The sequence below is a fragment of the Bos indicus genome, chromosome 28 (genome assembly GCF_029378745.1).
Source record: "Bos indicus isolate NIAB-ARS_2022 breed Sahiwal x Tharparkar chromosome 28, NIAB-ARS_B.indTharparkar_mat_pri_1.0, whole genome shotgun sequence".
In the NCBI taxonomy this organism is placed as follows: Eukaryota; Metazoa; Chordata; class Mammalia; order Artiodactyla; family Bovidae; genus Bos; species Bos indicus.
In genome coordinates this window covers 35,967,869-35,985,915 of record NC_091787.1, presented here as the reverse complement: position 1 = coordinate 35,985,915, position 18,047 = coordinate 35,967,869, and the positions used below count along the sequence as shown (strand labels likewise).

General features: G+C 52.2%; 1 protein-coding gene across 1 annotated transcript in view; it reads right to left on the bottom strand.

Moving 5' to 3' along the window:
• Window positions 1-2,965: 2,965 nt before the first annotated feature.
• Window positions 2,966-18,047, bottom strand: part of TSPAN14 (tetraspanin 14) — a 57,741-nt gene continuing 42,659 nt past the window's right edge. The window contains exons 3-9 of the mRNA XM_019954053.2: window positions 14,603-14,653; window positions 12,768-12,914; window positions 11,095-11,265; window positions 8,828-8,953; window positions 7,519-7,563; window positions 5,669-5,788; window positions 2,966-4,589 (exon numbers count right to left, since the gene is read on the bottom strand). Coding sequence (XP_019809612.1) covers window positions 4,518-4,589; window positions 5,669-5,788; window positions 7,519-7,563; window positions 8,828-8,953; window positions 11,095-11,265; window positions 12,768-12,914; window positions 14,603-14,653 — 732 coding nt within the window. The 3' untranslated portion in view covers window positions 2,966-4,517. The remainder of the gene's footprint in view (window positions 4,590-5,668; window positions 5,789-7,518; window positions 7,564-8,827; window positions 8,954-11,094; window positions 11,266-12,767; window positions 12,915-14,602; window positions 14,654-18,047) is intronic.

The following is an 18,047-nucleotide window of genomic DNA, read 5'->3' as shown; positions in this document are numbered from 1 at the left end:
CCATGTCGGCTTGTCCTGAGGTGCCCTGGAGACCCTAAAAGCATTCTGAGAATGAATATATCTTTACTGTAGTCTTTGAGGGCTTCCCTGGTGGCTCAGATGTTAAAGAATCCACCTGCAATGCAGGAGACCTGGGTTTGATCCCTGGTTTGGGAAGATGCCCTGGAGAAGAAAATGGCTACCCACTCCAGTATTCTTGCCTGGAGAATCCCACAGACAGAGGATCCTGGTGGGCTACAATCCATAGGGCCGCAAAGAGTCAGACAGAATTGAGCGACTAACACTTGGGTTTCCCTGGTGGCTCAGATTGGAAAGAATCTGCCTGCAATGCAAGAGACCTGGGTTTGAGGATAAACCAGGTCTTGCTGAGTTTACAGGAGCTAAAAGTGTACAGTTCTCTGCATCTCTGGAGAGAGCGCCCAGATGAAGGAGAACCGTGCTGCAGGAGGCCCAGTCTGCCCTGGAAGGCGGGGCAGCATCCTCTTGGATGGCAGGCGAGCACATGCCAGGGCCTGTACCAAGGTGGGTCCCTGGGGACAGGTTACCACAGTTTGGGGGCAGACAGCCTACAAACCCTGTGGATGAGCCTGGAGCTAGAAAACACCCACCCAAGGTCATACAGCCACTCCACTCACCGAGACAGCTGAAGGCACTGGACCCAGAGGTGACCTGGCTGAGCTCCGGACACCTGGGCAGAAGGATGTCCTGGGACCACTGCAATATCTCCTCCCCCTTTTTTGCAGTCCACACTCTGAGCTTGCCGGCCAAGAGGCAATTGGGTGGTCCCCACTGCCGAGACTCACTCCCTCCTCCGCTGGCTCTGACCCAGCCTCCTGTTCTGAGGAGCTCTCTCCCCTGTGTCCCTGAGATTGCAGTGGCCTACACTCCCAGACATGCCCATTACTGCCCAAGTAGTATCTCTGGGACAGAAAGCTATGCCTGATTTCTCACTGCCCACTAGGCTTGCTCTGGTCATGGAGGGGAGTGAGGCTGCTGCTCATGAAGGTAAGTAAGCTGCCCAGACGGCAGCTCTGGTCATGAAAGGGAGTGAGCCTGCGGCTCAAAACCAGGGCCTCTAGCCCAGGGTGGGACAGAGGTCCTCTGGGATGATGTCATGCTCTCCCAAAGGCCCCCCAAACTCAACCAGGCACCCAGATCCAGGTACAGAGCTAGGGATCTTCACTGACTTTCTCCGGATGGTTGTCAACCTGCCACAGAGCTCAGTAACTGGATCCTCCTCAGGAAAGTGATCCTTCTCACAGCCTTGCCCTTGGTGCTGGTTTTCCTCAGCAGGCACCAATCAGTGCTTCAGAAGCAAGGTTCACAGGCACCAAATCTCCTTCAGGGGCAAGGCTCCCAGAGTTTCAATCCACCTCTTCCAAATCTCCACTGGTAACTTACCTTTCTTGTGTTTTGGACACAAAAATGGTTCCTCCAGAGCTGATCTGGGGACTGAATCAGCTTTTAACTGTTAGGTACTCTGAGTACTTCCTTTGTTCCAGGAAGTTCTGGATCCATTCATTTTTCTTGTTATTCATGTGGGGAAACCTAGTCCAGCCCAGCACCAGCACAGCCGGCTTTCCTGCCCCACCCGCAGCCCTGCCCTGGGGTCAAAGGAGCCCAAGGAGACTGGTGCGTGCACAGGTGCAGCGAGAGGCGGGACAAGGGTGGGCAGGAGGGGGCCAGGCACCTGGGAGCTTGGGCGGCAGAAGCAGAGGACTTTGAGGATGGGGTGGTCCGGGGCTTCAGGAGCCACAGGGAACAAGAGAGAGGCACTGAGTCTGGTGACTGGGCTAAGCGGCTTCCAGGCGAGTGAGAAAAGCAGTGGGTAGTGGCGGGAGGTGGACAGTGCCAGACAAGCAGCTTCCTGGGAAGGAAAGCTGGAGCAGGGCAGCACAGAGCTGGGTAGGCAAGCTTTCTGGGAGGTGGGTATGTGGGATGGGACAAGAAGGAGAGCAACTGGGAAAAATAATAGCATGGCAGTTCCAGGAGGAGGAGGTGGACAGGAAAGTCACAGGAAGGATAAGCAAAGACCCTGAAACTTTCAAGCAAGAGTGTATGGGGTGGGGGGGAGGTGGGGCAGGAGGGGACGTGCAGAGGCACAGGCTGGCCTATGTGGTCTGAGAGGACAGGGAGTGGCTGGGGGCTCAGGGGAGGCTGGGCAGGGCATGACCAGGAGGCTGCACTGTGGCTCTGCGGAGAGTCCAGAGCGCTGGAGATGCCATGTCAGCACTCCTTAGCCTGCATTTCTCTTCTACCCTCAGCACAACTCAGAGTCAGAAGAGACGGCTGAAAGTGGTCAGCAAGTTCTGTAAAATAAGAAACAAACCCAACTCTAAAAAGTCACAGGTAGGTAGACTTCACCCTGAACTGGGCTGGGACCTGTAAAGATATTTACAAGGGGTCACCAGGTCCACCTGAATAGACGGAACGGCAGAGCTGTCGAGGAGCAGCTGCGGTGCACACACACCAGCAGGGAGAGCCTGCGGACACTGACTCCCCCAGGGCGGGCTGGATCAGACATACTGGCGAGGCGGGCAGAGCCGCTAACCCTCTCCACACGTGGGCCAGCAGGTCTGGGGCACACAGCTCACACAGTCTCAGATTCCAGCCCAGTGTTCCCAGGCTCTTTTGCTTGGACCTTACCACCTGGGGCTGTATGCTTATGACCTAAAATAACATTGCCTCTGGGCCTACAGAGTCAAAGTCCCTGTGCTTACAGCTGAGCAAGCCAGCTTGCTGTATCGTAACCTCCAATCACTGAAAGTGGCACATGGAATCTAAAAAAAAATAAAAAAAAAAAAATCACCTGATGAAATTTATTTCAGATTGTGTCAACCGGCTACCTTCCTGTGGTGCTTACTCACACCCAATCCCACTGGTTCCCTTGGCAACCAAGTTTACCACTGAGGTGCTTAATGCCATCTTGCTATGACCCCAAACAAAAACAATCAAAGCAACAGCATTAATATAAAGATATATTCCATAAAAGAGTTTGGCAGTCAAAGAAAAGCATCACACTTCCTAAACACACAAGCATTCTTCTTCCTCTAGTCTACAGAGAAAACTGTAAAAAACAACAAAACCAACGTCATCAACACACACCGGCACGTACACTTCGGCGAGTGAGTGAAGGTAGCGCTCATTCCTGAACGAGGAGGACAGAACTGGCAGGACAAGATCCAGAGAGGCGTTAGAGTGTAGCCCAGCCAAAGCGGCACAGACATCCCAGCTTCCCCCGGGAAGTTATTCAGGACATCAGACAGACTTCATTTCCAAAAGCAGGCCCCCAATAAACCCTGACACGAAGGGTGGACACAATGACCACAGATATCCCCTTCAGGGGTTGGAGGGTCACCACGAAAGTCTTCAACGAAATATATGAGCCTCTATCCAGCTACAGGCTGGGGTCCATGGCTCAGCCCAGGGGCTGGCTACAGGGCTTCTCTGTCCAAGGAGAGGCAAAAAAATGCCAGGCCGGCCAGCCGGCCCTTTGCATGCAGCCTGGAGAGGAGCCCTGGCCAAAGGTCTCCGGCTGGCTGTCTCTGGCTAGGGTTCCCTGGCTTTGCGGTAGAGAAGGGTCAGGATTCAAGTTCCGGGTAACAGTTTCAGTAGCACCAAGACCAGAAGACAGTGAGGCCAAGTGGGGAGGGGAGTGACGGTATGCGTGTCAGGGGCACGTAGACGAAGGGGGAGCATGTGAGTGCAGCTAGGTGATGAGGGATGATAAGGAGAAGCTGATGGAGTTGGTTTGAGAGACACTCAAGGGAACTGAAAGGGATGGCGTCAGTCCCAGACACCGCGTAAGGCTGTTGAGAGGAGAATGCCAGAGGAAATGAAGACGTGGTGTGAGAACATTCTTACCCCTATAAATAAACTATTTACACACTTTAGGAAAAGGAGAGCTGACGCTCAAGAGGAAAGCCACGCCCACCGCCCCCCTCGCCCCCCCCCGCCCCCGCCCCCCGTGCCATCAGGGCATAATGCTGTTAGGCTGGAGCAGTTCCCGTCCTGGGGGGCTGGAGGGGACAGGGGACGAGGCACTCCCGTGGCACCAGCCACGTGCTGGCTCAGGCTTACTTCACTTGGATGTGGCTGAGGATCCCCGCCCACACCCCCAATGTGTGCAGACACCGCAGGCCCCGCTGGCACTCAGAGGTCCACAGAAGATGGGGCTGCCCCTGAGGCCAGCACCAACCACATGTGCGATGGAGGCCAGGGTGCAGCCACCAGAGCAGTCGGTCCCTCAGTCACTTCCCCCACTTAAAAACGGAGCCTCTGACTCTGGGCGGACCCCCGTGGGGGTGTCAGTCACAAGTCTCTGCGGGTTACAGGGGGCCCCTCGGTCTTCAGCACCGGCAAGCAGAAACAGAGGTCACATCACGCGGATGCCGAAGGCGGGGTGCCGGCTCTGGCCAGGTGCTTCTGCTTCTCTCCCTGTGGACATGACGCTAATGCTGGAGAAGGGCTGCTGCCTCCACGGTGTGGCTCAGCTCCGCTTGCCTGCCTCTGGCTCCTCAGAAGTGGTGGCCTGCCTTCACCGCCTCAATGTCTGAGATCAGGGTCCTCGCCAGGAAGATGCCAAATATCTGGAAACAAAGGGCAGCAGAGGCAGCGGCCATCAGCATCGGGGCCCAGAGGGCATGCTGGAGAGGGTAGGTACCCCACACTGCCCATCACCCCCACACCTGCCCGCAGAGACTGAGGACAGAAAGCAGCAACCGGGCACACACCAAAGGAGACCAACCCACAGTTAAGACAGAGGAGCCTGGGGTCTGCTTTGCCATGTCCCAAGAGCCTGGAAGGGGCAAACTGCAGCACCACAGAAGCACAAGGGATGCTCTGGCCTGCCTGCAACATGACCCTGCATATCCCAGACCGCAAACCACAACACGCTTTGTGTGCTGGGTGAAACTGGAAATGACAGGGTCAGTGACTGGTTCTGATTCCCAAAATAACAAATCTTGAACATTTCCCATAAACCTGGATTCTACAATAAATACGCCCTGGCCTGTGCTGATGTCTGAAGCTACACTCTGACCTCAGTGGCTGGGATAACCGTGTGGGAAGAATGATGTTTTTCTACCAAGAACAGACTAATGTGAACTCGGTGACCTGAGGAAATTGGCTTTTTCCCCAGTTTTAAGTTCTTGTTGTGGTTGGTATTTGATGAGCCACTCCTTCTTAAGTCTGAGTTCTTGCCTGCTTTGCAAGTAAGTTTTTTTGTTTCCTTTTCCCGTTGCGTCTGTCTCTCGGCTTTCCTCTGAGATCAACCAGCCACGGAGCAAAGGAGGGAAAAGGGCATGGACAGCTGGTGACCCCGAGTCCACGTCAGTGACCCTCCTTCCAGGAAAGGTCAGAGCTGTACATTTTCTAAACGGTGTGTTTTTCCACAGAGCAGCAGCCTCAGTTGCTTCAGAAGTTGCTCACAAGGCTGCTGGCTTCTCCTCCAAGCCCTGGGTAGTACTGAAAAACCCCTGGTTTCTCTGATTCACTGAATTCTCGACTTTCCCTAGCTAGTTCTTCTCCTGGCAGACACTAGCCAGCCTGCTCACCCCTGGCCTCGGGGACCCCCAGCCACTAGCGTCTTTCCCCGTGTGAAATCTGACTCAAGGGGACAGGTGTGGTTATAAGCGGGGAGGAAGCCACACGGGCAGTGGGAACAGACCTGCAGCAGGGAGATGGCGATGAAGACGCCAGCCACGATGTAGATGTTCCGCGGGAGCCAGCTCTCCAGCGCCTGGATGCAGCCTTTCGTGAAGATGGACTCGTCCCATTTGCTCTTCAGCTGCAGGGAGACACGACACTGCCCTGAGCCTGTGACACGCAGGCTGTCCCCACGTTGGTTTTCTAGTGGGCTCCCGCCAAGGGCAGGGCAAAGGTTGGTGGGGAATGAGGGATCTGAGAGGGAGGTGCCGAGGACAGATGGACAGACAGAACTCTCCAGAAGTACATCAGCTGGCATTGGCCTCTGCCCCTCCCTGGACAGTCTGCCTAAGTAAAGGCTCCCTCACTGTGATCTTTAACTTTTTCTGTGAGGGTCTCCACAGATTTCAAGATCAACACACTCCACAGCCCGTATCTGGAGAAAGGGGAGCAGGCTGGGAGGTGCGGGGGAAAGATGTGCCTCAAAGAGAGAAACTGGGAGAAGAGGGTTCAGCGTCTTCTGAGTCAGCAGAGGGAAGGGAAGGAGCTTCTCAGGTCGTGTCCCCTAGCCCATGGGAGACCGGTTCCAGGAAGCAGAGCCTGCATAAGCAGACACAAGCCGGCCGGCTCTTTCTAATCCTGACCCCAAGTGGAAGCTCAGGAAGCACAAACGGATGGGCCACAGCCGGTTCCTATGTCCCCACCCACCTCCCCACACAGCAACCAGCTCCGGCCCCCCTCCCCTATCAGCATCACTCATGAAACACTGACAGAACATTCATTTGTTAGCGGTGTTAGGAGCTGAATTATGTCCCCCTAAAATTTGTATGTTGAAGTCCTAACCCCCAAGACCTCAGAGTGTGTCTGTACTTGGAGACAGGCTTGTAAAAAAGAAGTAAATACATTAAAATGAGGTCACTGGAGTGGGCCCTAATCCAGTATGACTGGGGTCCCCTAAGAAGAGGTTAGGACACAGAGAGAGAAGCCCATTTGAGGACACAGGGAGGAGAAGATATCATCTGAGCCAAGGAGAGAGGATTCAGAAGGGACCAACCCTACTGGCGCCTTGATCCCAGACTTTTAACCTCCAGAACTGTGAGAAAATAAACCTCTGTTCCCCACAGCCCGAGCGCTTTGTTATGGCAGCCCTAGTGACTAATACAAATGGTGACAAAATTCATTAACTGGAGAGGCTGATGCTGACACGGGCCCATCCCTGTCAAGGGGAGCTCACTGCAGAGGGAGCTGAGGTTTCCCAAACAGGAGGGTCACATCCCCAGTGTCCACGACCAATAGGAGGGGTGTCTGCAGGTTCCCTGAGATCCCTCTCTTTCAGACCAGCTGTCATTCACAGCAGCAGAGGCCATCAGAGCAAGGGCTGGGTGAGGCCTCACCTCTTCACATCCGAGTGGAGCCTGAAGAAGCCCTTAGAGGGCTGAGCCCCACTCTTGCCCTGCCACCACTGTCTCCACTCGGCAGCTGGACCAAGCCATATGCTCCTGCAGCTCCATCCTGGACCCCTAGATAACAGATACCTCCTAGGATTCCAAGGAGCCTCTTCTCCAACATATAGCCTTTGTTCTCCCAAACTTCCACCTGACCTCTTTCCACTCATGTAGCAACTGCTAGATTTTGGGATTGTAGTTCACAGAGTTTGAAATCACAGGCATCATTGTTCTCGGGAGGATGTGTGCATGAACATGTGTGTGCTGGTTCCAAGCTTGCCTGGTTCCCAGCTTAGGTGGCACCTCTGGCTCCTTAAGTCTCCCCTGGCTTTCCCATCCAATTTGCACTTGTGCTAAATCAGGGAGTCAGACCCTGGGGAATAGACCTAAAGAATTCAAAATTCATATGCAATATGGGGGCTCTCACCTGAGTCCTGACGTCGTAGCCACACTGTGTGTTCACAACTTTTTGCTGTTAGAAAAAACAGAAAAAATTCATCATTTTTGTACTCTTGAGAAGCTAGTGGTAGAAAGCTCTAGAAAAGTCACAACCAAACATGAGCACCAACTCCATTACAGCACACACCCTTCCAGCACACTGCCAGCTAACCTTTCATGCTAGGACAGGGTCAGAAAACTTTCTGCATGAAGGACTAGACGGTAAATATTTCTGACCCGTCTACGTAACTGCTTTTTAACTCTGCTGTTGGAGCGTGAACACAGCCATTGACAATATATAAATGAATGGGCATGGCTGTATTTCAATAAAACTTTATTTATAGACAATGAAATTTGAATTTTGCATGATTTTCACGTGTCACAAATTATTCTTGTTTTGATTTATGTTCACTTAAAAATGTCTGAAACCATTCTTGACTCACAGGTGAGGCAAAAACCAACAGCAGGCCGGCTGTGGCACAGGGGTTGCAGTCTGCAGATCCCTGTGCTAGAGGGGAAAACCTACCCTTGCTGAAGAATTCACAGTCACCGTGGAGCTGTGCTCTGCAGCCTCTGTTGATCTGAGGAACCTGCCCAGGGCCTGTGGCCCAGCACCAACAGTGTGACCACACTGACAGTACAGTGTAACTGTCCCCTTGGCTCAGACCCTCTTCAGGCAAACACTGAGCGCTCCTTCAAGGGAACCCGAGGAACCTCCCTAGGCAGTCCACTGGTTAGGATTTGGAGCTTTCAGTGCCAGGTCCCAGGTTCAATTCCTGGTTGGGGAACTAAGATTCCATAAGCCACACAGTGTAACCAAAAGAAAAAAAAAAGGTCACCCAAGAGCTCAGTTTCTGGAACTCAAGGATGTTAGTCTGCAGACCGGAGAGGAAAACCAGTGAAGAAGAAAGAACAGTAAAAATTCTGCGTCACCCCAGATGGCGATGTACCCCATCGTCCCAGGCTTCTGAGGACTGGGCATTTTCTCCAGAGAAAGGGACACCTGGGTTCATTACACTCATAGCATCTTGTTCAGGCTCTCTGAGTGAGAGCCCCTCCCGGCAGGGGTAACACTGTTTTTCTCCTGCTTCACCCAACCCACTAGAGCCAGGGTGGGCCGTGTGAAAACGTTCCTGGAATTTCTACATATAGGATTTCAGAGCTGCACGAGCCCCAGGCAAGTGGAAGGGGAGCCAGGCGCTCAGTGAGTCCACAGGAGAGAAGTGGCCAGAGCCCTCAAGGAAGCAGGAACTGCTCACTCCACTCCAGAGGGACTGTCCACAGGTGAGCCGACTTACCGCGGGGTCAGGCACGCAGCAGGAGAAGGGCACCCCACATTTCTCACGGCTGTAGCTGGCGCCACTGCAGTTGAAGTAGACATTGAGGTCCCAGTCTTCAGGGCCATACGCCCCACAGCACTGGTTCTGCAATCACAACGCCAGGGACCATCAGAGCTCCAAACACAGGGTGGTGTCTGTCTGAGGGACGAGGGATTTGGTGTGCCTCTATGTATCACACAGAGAAATCAAGGCCCACCCAACGGACCTGCCATCACAGGGACGTGACCAAGGTGACCCTGGTGGTCCTAAGGAAGGGAAATGCGTCCAGGCCCTGTCTGGGCCCAACACCCTGGGTTGGCTCAGCAGCGCCCTGGCCTCAGCTCTACTCCCTCCTCACCCTGGAACTTCCCCAACTGCCCCCTAACCAGCCCAGAGCAGGCTTCTCGTTCTCCTTCCTATATGGTCCTCTATCACCTGGCAAGAGAACGCCTCCCATGGTCAGTGTGCCTTCCTCCCCAAGAAAAGGCCAAGCTGACCCCAGTCACCTTTTGTGTCTCTACAGAAAACAGCTGCTGAACACATACTCCCAAGGAAAGAGTTACAACTAGGGTGAATGGTAATGCAATTGAAGCTTTGCCCCCGACCCAGGGTCTCGTCCTCCCTTCCCACAAGCACTCCCTATCTGGTGAAGCAGCAAAGAAAACCTCCCTTTGTCTAAAAACTCATAAAACCAAGTGCACTGAGAGCAGCTTTGTGACATCAGCAGTGTCCCAACCAGATGTTGTTTTTGCACTTGTCCTTAGAGCTGACACAGTTACAGCCCTAATTACAAGCCCACAACCAGGATTTCTGCTTTACTTTCATTTCTGAGGTAAAAGCCCGTCTCTCTCCTGCAACCACCCTCCAGGGTTCCAGGTGCTCTAACGAATACCCAATATTTCACCATGAGGAGAGGAAGGCAGTAGAGGAAACTACAGTGTCTTTAAGGCCAGGGCAGAGACCTGGATCCTTGATACCAGCAAGCCCCAGGCTATGTGGAATCGAGGAGCCTTGAATAGAAAAGGAAAAGGCGCCTCAGGCAGTGCTGTCAGGAGGGGTGGGGTGCCGACTCTCACAGATGCATGCGGGTCTCTACCAATACACAGGAAGGATCTCTGATCACATAAATGGGTTTTGCTGGATCGATCTCAGGATACGTGAAACACGGGGCAAACAAGTTCTGGTTAATAAGGAGAACAGATCAAAGTTATTTTTAATGCTCTCTATTTTCTTCTCAGAACCAAAAGGTTCCCTATAAAAAGTTTTTGAGGAAGCTAGGCTTTTTGGCTGGAGAAGGCAATGGCACCCCACTCCAGTACTCCTGCCTGGAAAATCCCATGGGCTGAGGAGCCTGGTAGGCTGCAGTCCATGGGGTTGCTAAGAGTTGGACACGATTGAACGACTTCACTTTCACTTTCCACTTTCCTGCATTGGAGAAGGAAATGGCAACCCACTCCAGTCTTCTTGTCTGGAGAATCCCAGGGACGGGGGAGGCTGGTGGGCTGCCATCTATGGGGTCGCACAGAGTCGGACATGACTGAAGTGACTTAGCAGCAGCAGCAGGTTTTCTGGTAGAGCAGAGATCAAACAGCAGCCTTGCACAGGCCGGCATGGTGGGGAGTGGGTTTCTCCCGGGGGAAGGGAGGTAAGGATGGGGGATAGCTGTGGTCCCAGCCTCCAGGTGCAGCCACACACAACGGGGATGGAGGTCAGACGAGAAAAGGTCACCGCCTGGGACTGCTTAGACTAACCTCCGGGGACATATTCCAGGGAGGTTACATTCCTCTCGGTCTAAAGAAGTTTGCTCCAGGCGGCTCTGTCCTCTCAAACAGGAAGGGGAAAAGGTCCCGGGAAGGAAAGGGACAGGAATAGCCTCAGACAGGGAGTCATGTGCCTAGCTCTGCCCCTCAGTGCCCACAGGGCCCAAGGGACTGTGGCTGTCTGCGTGGTCAGGGCTGGAGAGGTCCAGGCCCGAGGGAGTGGGGGTGGTCACGAGTGAAGCTAGACTGCCTGCCTGAAGCACTTGGGGGACAGTACGCTGAGCAAGCCTGGCCCATCAGCACACAGGAGTGGACAAAGCTAATCTGTTCAGAGGCAGGGGTGGCACCACCCTGGCCTCCCTGCTGAAGGCAGAGCTGAGGAAGGAGGGTCCAATGTTCCTCACCAGCCTGGGCCCCCAGCCGCGCACACAGACTGAAGCCAGGACAACCAAGCTCTATCAGGGAGAAGGCGGGCATGGTACTTACGGCTTTCTGAAGGGAGTCAATGAGGTTCTGCAGGTCAATGTCATCCCGGTAGGATCTGATGTTGCTCTCAAAGAACTCCCGGAACCGGTCCCTCACCCAGTCCTGGAACAGGAAGGCCAGCACGGCCACGGCCAACTCCAGGAAAAAGATGAGCACGATGGTGCTGCAGAACTGCAGGGGGGACAAGCAGGGAGTGGGTGTCACCGCACCTCAGCCTCCCAGCCAGACCACACCCCCACCTGACCCAGAACCTCTGCCTCCCACTAAGAGCACGGGCTTGGCAGCCAAGAGACCTGCGCTGGAGCTGAGGAATCCCACGTGATGGGCTGGGTACCCTGGTTTCACCTCATCCCTGCTCACATTGCTGCACTATTGGTAAGAGTCAGATGAGTGAAAGGACAAGCAAGCTCCAAGACAATGGGCCAGCCATCTCCTATGAAGGAGCACCCCTCCAACAAGGAAACCCCACAATAGGAATGAATGGCTATCCTGGCCTACCAGGCTGCCAGCTCCTTTAGTGTAGGGACTGTGCCCCAGACACCCTATCTGACCTCTCTCCTCGCGCCTACAGCCATCACACTTGCTAGAAATCTGTCACTCCTACTTTAGGGATAAGGAAACCGAGGTTCACTCAGGTCACATGCCTGAGATGCAGGACATCTGAGTCCCCTGGCAGGGCTCTTGACAACTCTGGAGTTGCTAATGTTATCAGTACCTACTCTGTGTGCATACAATAGTCAACTGCGTTAAAACGTCTGCAGAGCAGAGGCACCACGGGGGTGGAGTTCTGTCAAAGCCACTGCAGCCACAGGTCCACACCCCTCCGTCAAGGTGGGGTTCCAGCCTGCACAGCTCGTGTTATCACAGTCACTAGCACTGGCCACACCGCACACTAAGCATTTATGCTATAGCCAGCAGTATCTCAAAATAAGTAACATACAAACATACATACATACAAGGCCTCCCAGAATGTAATCTCCATTCACAGAGAAGCAAGATAACCAAACAAAAATGAAAAGCATGGGGAAAAAAAAAGTGTGTTTTGCTTTTTAATTTAAGCCCAGAATAAAAGGCTTGGTCTAATAAATTCAACAAATAATATATTGCAAAATATGATTATGTGTTTCCCCCACCAGGTGCTATTTAATTTTAGCTGAACGCATTTCAAAATAAATGTGTATCTAAATATAAAACTAACTCTTAGTAACTCAAAGTTCTGCCAGGAAATCGAGGATTCTGCACTGTACATCCAACAGATTCATACCCGCTGGAGAAGGCAAAAGATTTCCTAACATTATTGACATCTTCTGATCTTAGCCAGGAAGGGCAAAGGTGACCAGCAGACAAACAGCCGGAACTGCAGGGGGCAGATAAAAGGTGAGGGAGGGGCAGGTGACCCTGCCCACTAGGAGCTGAAAACCAGAGGGGCCCAACTTCTCCCCCGCTGAGGGCCTACTTCATCTGAGTGTCTCCTGGAACCTTACCTTTTTCAGGGGGCAGCAGGGAACAGAGGGCTGCCTCCTCCCCTCACTGCCGGATCCTGGGGCAGGCTTGTAAGAGTGGCTACCTCGCCCCACCCACTCCAGCAGGTATAAGGCTAAGCCTGTCCTACAGAGCCTGCACTCCTACCTCCCCCACCATACTTCCTCCCACCCCCACTCCGGGCCACTCACAAAGTTGAGCAGACAGATGTTCTCCCGCAGGGCCCCCACGCAGCCAGCAAAGCCCAGGGTGAACATCACCACGCCCACCATCAGCACCAGCACCACCGGGTCAATTCCATGCATCCGGGTCACTTTGGTGAGGTCGGATAGCACCCCCTGAAAGAGGCAGAGAAAGCAGGGTAACATCAGCCTTGAAGAGTCGAGAGTGCCCTGGGGGGACTGAGCTGCAACTAAATGAGGACAGGGAGCTGCCTTCTGGGGCTGTCTTCTCGTTAAGTGCCAGGCCAGCGCATGGCCCTGCCCCGCTGCCCTCTTAGAGGCCCAGCAGATCTCTGCCTCCCTCAGCTCCCAGTGGCCCTCCTGCTCCCAGACTCCATCTAGGCTGTCAGTTCCTCACAGGCAGACCCCATGCTTCTTTTGTAGCCTGTAGGATATAGATGGGGTGAGAAGGGGCCCTGGGGGACCCTGTGGTCAAGGCACCCAAAGGCCCTGGCCTTTGGTCATCTGGCAGCTGACTCTGCATTCAATTCATGGAGAACGCCATTATTTTGAGATGAAAACAGCTTCAACACGAACAGGCTTGTGAACAGCACAGGCACCAGGGACAGATGAAGACAGCACTGTCCGCTGACTTTTCGTGACGATGCAGATGTCCTGTATATATCTGCGCTGTTCAAAATGGCAGCCACTGGTCACACGTACTATTATTGAGCACTTTAAATGAGGCCTAGTAGAACTGAAGAAGTGCATTTTAATTTGTATTTCACTTTAATTAATTTAGATATAATCAGCCACATCTGGCTAATGGGAACTGGAATGGACAGAGCAGTTCTACAGGATTCAACGGAGGAAGAAGCAAAGAGCAGCCAGGCCAGACACCCAGCGGGAACCGGGCAGCCAGGGTAGCCAGGCCTAGGCTCTGGGCCCGATTGGCTGAGATGCTGCTGCTCCGTTCTGGTCACACGGTGGCGCTATGAGTCATGGTTTGCACCAGCTTCTCGGTCACTAGGGCAAAGGGACACGGCACTGCAAGCACTTAAAGGGGCCTAAACCTAAAGGCAGACCGTATCCAGTTCCCAAGGCCATGGCAACAAAGCCCGCAGACCTAAGTGCTCCTGCCTCCTTCTGAAAGTAAAGAGAGGCTCCACTGAAGGAACAGAGGGCCCTGGGCCTTAGGCTGAAGAGAAAGCTTTAGCTCTCACTGTTTCCTGCCTGGTCTCCACCTCCCCAGTACCCACCGACTTACGGTGCACAAGGTGCACCAAAGCTCCACTCTGCTCACATGCGGTCTAGCCCCCTCCTTGGAGTTCCAAATGCCCCTTGTCCTTCCAGACAGTAAGAGCCTGCTTTCCTCTCCTCCCCCATCCTCCATAGGCTGGGCAATGAGGTTCGTGGGCGCTAAAGATGTGCCCCTGCACCGCAGGGCACCCAGGGGGCACAACCCAGAGCCTAACTCCCTGACTCAGGGGTCCTATCCATGGGCGAGAACGAGAGCTTCAGGAATCACCACAGCTGTGCTCAGGGACCTGCTGGCTCCAGAGGCACAGTCCATTCCAGAAGGTAGCCCCAGGCCTGCCCTGGACACAGCTCTGGACACGCCCCGGGATGACTCGGGACTTCTGGAAACGGAAGAGAGGGCTCTCCATGCTCATAGGCTAGCCACAGGACCCCAAGAGTTTTCATCACAAGTAACTTTCAAGAACTGGCTCTGTAAAGGTTAATGACCACAAATCATTGCCCTGCACAGGAGGGGCTCTCTGGGGAGGAGTTTGGAGAAAGGGACAATTAAAGCTGAATGAACCTGGTGGACTACTGCTCAGGGTTCCAGTGACAGTCACACCTACCTTCTCGCTCCACGCCCATAATCCAACTCCGAGGAAGACAACTCCAGCCAGCTGAGCAGGGCAGGGCAAAGAGAGAGAAAGTTAGGTCAGAAACCAGCTCCACGAACATGCTTCTCAGAGGAGGGACCAGACTGCTAGTGTCAGAGGGGGTTCCTGGCTCATGTCCATGCTGGGCAGGCAAGGCAGCCCCTCGGTCCCTGCAGATGACAGGGACTCCAGCTGAACGGTGGACAGTGAGGCTCTTCAGGTAACTCACACCTGTCTTCCCCGACTGCTGGGACAAAGTCCTTCAACCCCAGCTGGCCCCATGCTTGGGAGAGCAGAAACAAAGATCTCGAACAGTCTCTGATCAGGAGAGACTCTGGGGTCAGAAACGCTGAGCCACACCCTGCTTCCTTCCTCTTCCACAAGTCCCTTCTCAATGCAGTGCACTGCCTGGTGTGTAAGAGGACATCATCCCTTGTGACGCCTTCAAGGGCTCCCAGTGCAGGTAAGGCTCTGCACAGGACTGCCACCCTTCTTGGGTCTCCAGCCCTGGAGACATACTCCAAGCACAGAAAAGCAGCTGCCAGGCTGAGCTTCCTCCCCTACCATACTTACACTCTCGTGGCGGGACACACCTGTGATCAGGGAACGCTGGGTTATGTTACTGAATTAAGAGGCCTGCACTGAGCCATGTGCCAACCCCAGAACCGTGTCCCCCAACCCTGACCTCTCATCCACAGGAGCCCACTGGTGCCAAGGTGCCCCACCTGCCCCATGACAAAAAGAGACCCTCCAGATACACCCCACAGCTCCCTACACCAGGAAGGGTTTTCCAGAGCAAACACCTCGTGGCCTCGGAAATTAAGCAGCCCCCTGTTGTTCTGCTCAACTGCCGTACATTCTGCTGGCGTTGTGCCGCCATTTATCAGGACCTGGTGATAAACAACAGGGCAAGGTTCTCTGTGACTGCAAGTTTCCCAAGTGTGTTCTCCAGCTCCAGGACCCTCCTGCCCACTGCAAGCCCCAGGAGGCTGGACTCAGAAGAAAGGCCTTTGGAGAAAGCCCGGGAGTTCCCAACCTCCTCTGGATCACAGGCCACTTTCAGAAAATGTGCACATGCCCCACATTTTGGAGGGAATTTCAGAGGGTTCACAGACTCCTCATTGCTGGTTCCCACAGCAGTCTGTGGACTTCAAGTGAAAAAGTCCTGCCAGGTGACCTGATCCGCCTGCTCCCACCCCCCGCAACTTGACTAAGTACCACAGGGGCCGACAGGGCCAGGACGAGAGCTCTGAACCCAAGTCTCCCTGAATCCAAGTTCCCTGACAAGTTGATGATGAATCGCTCTATCCATAACTTCATTCCCTTTCTTGTCCCACCCCGTTCTCCTTGAGATTAAGGAATATCAAAGAAAAGGGGAGACTGAAACCGAGCAGAACCCTGAAAGACCTTGCCGGGTACAAGCCCCTCCATGACCCCTGCTTCTTGTTGGCCTCCCCTCCCCCTACCTATTCCAAAGAGCAGATTCAAGCAGTTAATGATTAGAATAATGACACAGGAGTCACAGGACTCCCGATTCCTCCAGAAGGGATTTAGATAACAATCTACCACTATCTTTAAGTTGTTCTGCAGAAGTAAGACCCCCACTCTGTGGAGGAGGGCAATTACACATTGACCACAAGAAGTGTAGACCCCAGACTGGTTGGAATGGGAAGGCTGATGATTCAGATTTCTGAAACATTATCTGTTCAACACTAACCAATCAGAAGAAAGTCCACAAGCTAATCACATACCCTGTGGCCCTCACTACGAACATCTGCCTTTAAAAACACTTGTCTGGATTTATCTCTGGGCTTTCTATTTTGTTCCATTGATTTATATTTCTGTCTTTGTGCCAGTACCATACTGTCTTGATAACTGTGGCTTTGTAGTAGAGCCTGAAGTCAGGTAGGTTGATTCCTCCAGTTCCATTATTCTTTCTCAAGATAGCTTTGGCTATTCGAGGTTTTTTGCATTTCCATACAAACTATGAAATTATTTGTTCTAGCTCTGAAGAATACCATTGGTAGCTTGATAGGGATTGCGTTGAATCTATAAATTGCTTTGGGTAGTATACTCATTTTCACTATATTGAGTCTTCCAATCCATGAACATGGTATATTTCTCCATCTATTAGTGTCCTCTTTGATTTCTTTCATCAGTGTTTTATAGTTTTCCATATATAGGTCTTTAGTTTCTTTAGGTAGATATATTCCTAAGTATTTTATTCTTTCCGTTGCAATGGTGAATGGAATTGTTTCTTTAATTTCTCTTTCTGTTTTCTCATTATTAGTGTATAGGAATGCAAGGGATTTCTGTGTGTTGATTTTATATCCTGCAACTTTACTATAATCATTGATTAGTTCTAGTAATTTTCTGGTGGAGTCTTTAGGGTTTTCTATGTAGAGGATCACGTCATCTGCAAATAGTGAGAGTTTTACTTCTTCTTTTCCAATTTGGATTCCTTTTATTTCTTTTTCTGCTCTGATTGCTGTGGCCAAAACTTCCAAAACTATGTTGAATAGTAATGGTGAAAGTGGGCTGAGGAAACCAGAAGGGAAAGAGACACATGTACCCCAATGTTCATCGCAGCACTGTTTATAATAGCCAGGACATGGAAGCAACCTAGATGTCCATCAGCAGATAAATGGATAAGAAAGCTATGGTACATATACACAATGGAGTATTACTCAGCCATTAAAAAGAATACATTTGAATGAGTTCTAATGAGGTGGATGAAACTGGAGCCTATTATACAGAGTGAAGTAAGCCAGAAAGAAAAACACCAATACAGTATATTAACGCATATATATGGAATTTAGAAAGATGGTAACAATAACCCTGTGTACGAGACAGCAAAAGAGACATTGATGTATAGAACAGTCTTATGGACTCTGTTGGAGAGGGAGAGGGTGGGATGATTTGGGAGAATGGCATTGAAACATGTATAATATCATATATGAAACGAGTCGCCAGTCCAGGTTCGATGCATGATACTGGATGCTTGGGGCTGGTGCACTGAAACAACCCAGAGGGATGGTACAGGGAGGGAGGAGGGAGGGGGGTTTAGGATGGGGAACATGTGTATACCTGTGGCAGATTCATTTCGCTATTTGGCAAAACTAATATAATATTGTAAAGTTTAAAAATAAAATTAAAAAATAAATAAATAAATAAATAAAAACACCTGTCTGAAAGCCTTTGGGGAGTTGGGGTCTTTTGAGCACAAGTTGCCCATTCTCCTTGCTGGGCTTTCTGCAATAAACCTTGTACTTCCCTTCACCACAACCTTGTGTCAATTAATTGGCTTTGCTGCAAGTTGGGCGAGTGAACCCAAGTTCCGGTCAGTAACAATTCAGTAAGCAGTGAGGGAGAAGACCCCGATCCCGAGTCTCAGTTTAGTTTATTCATTTACTCACTC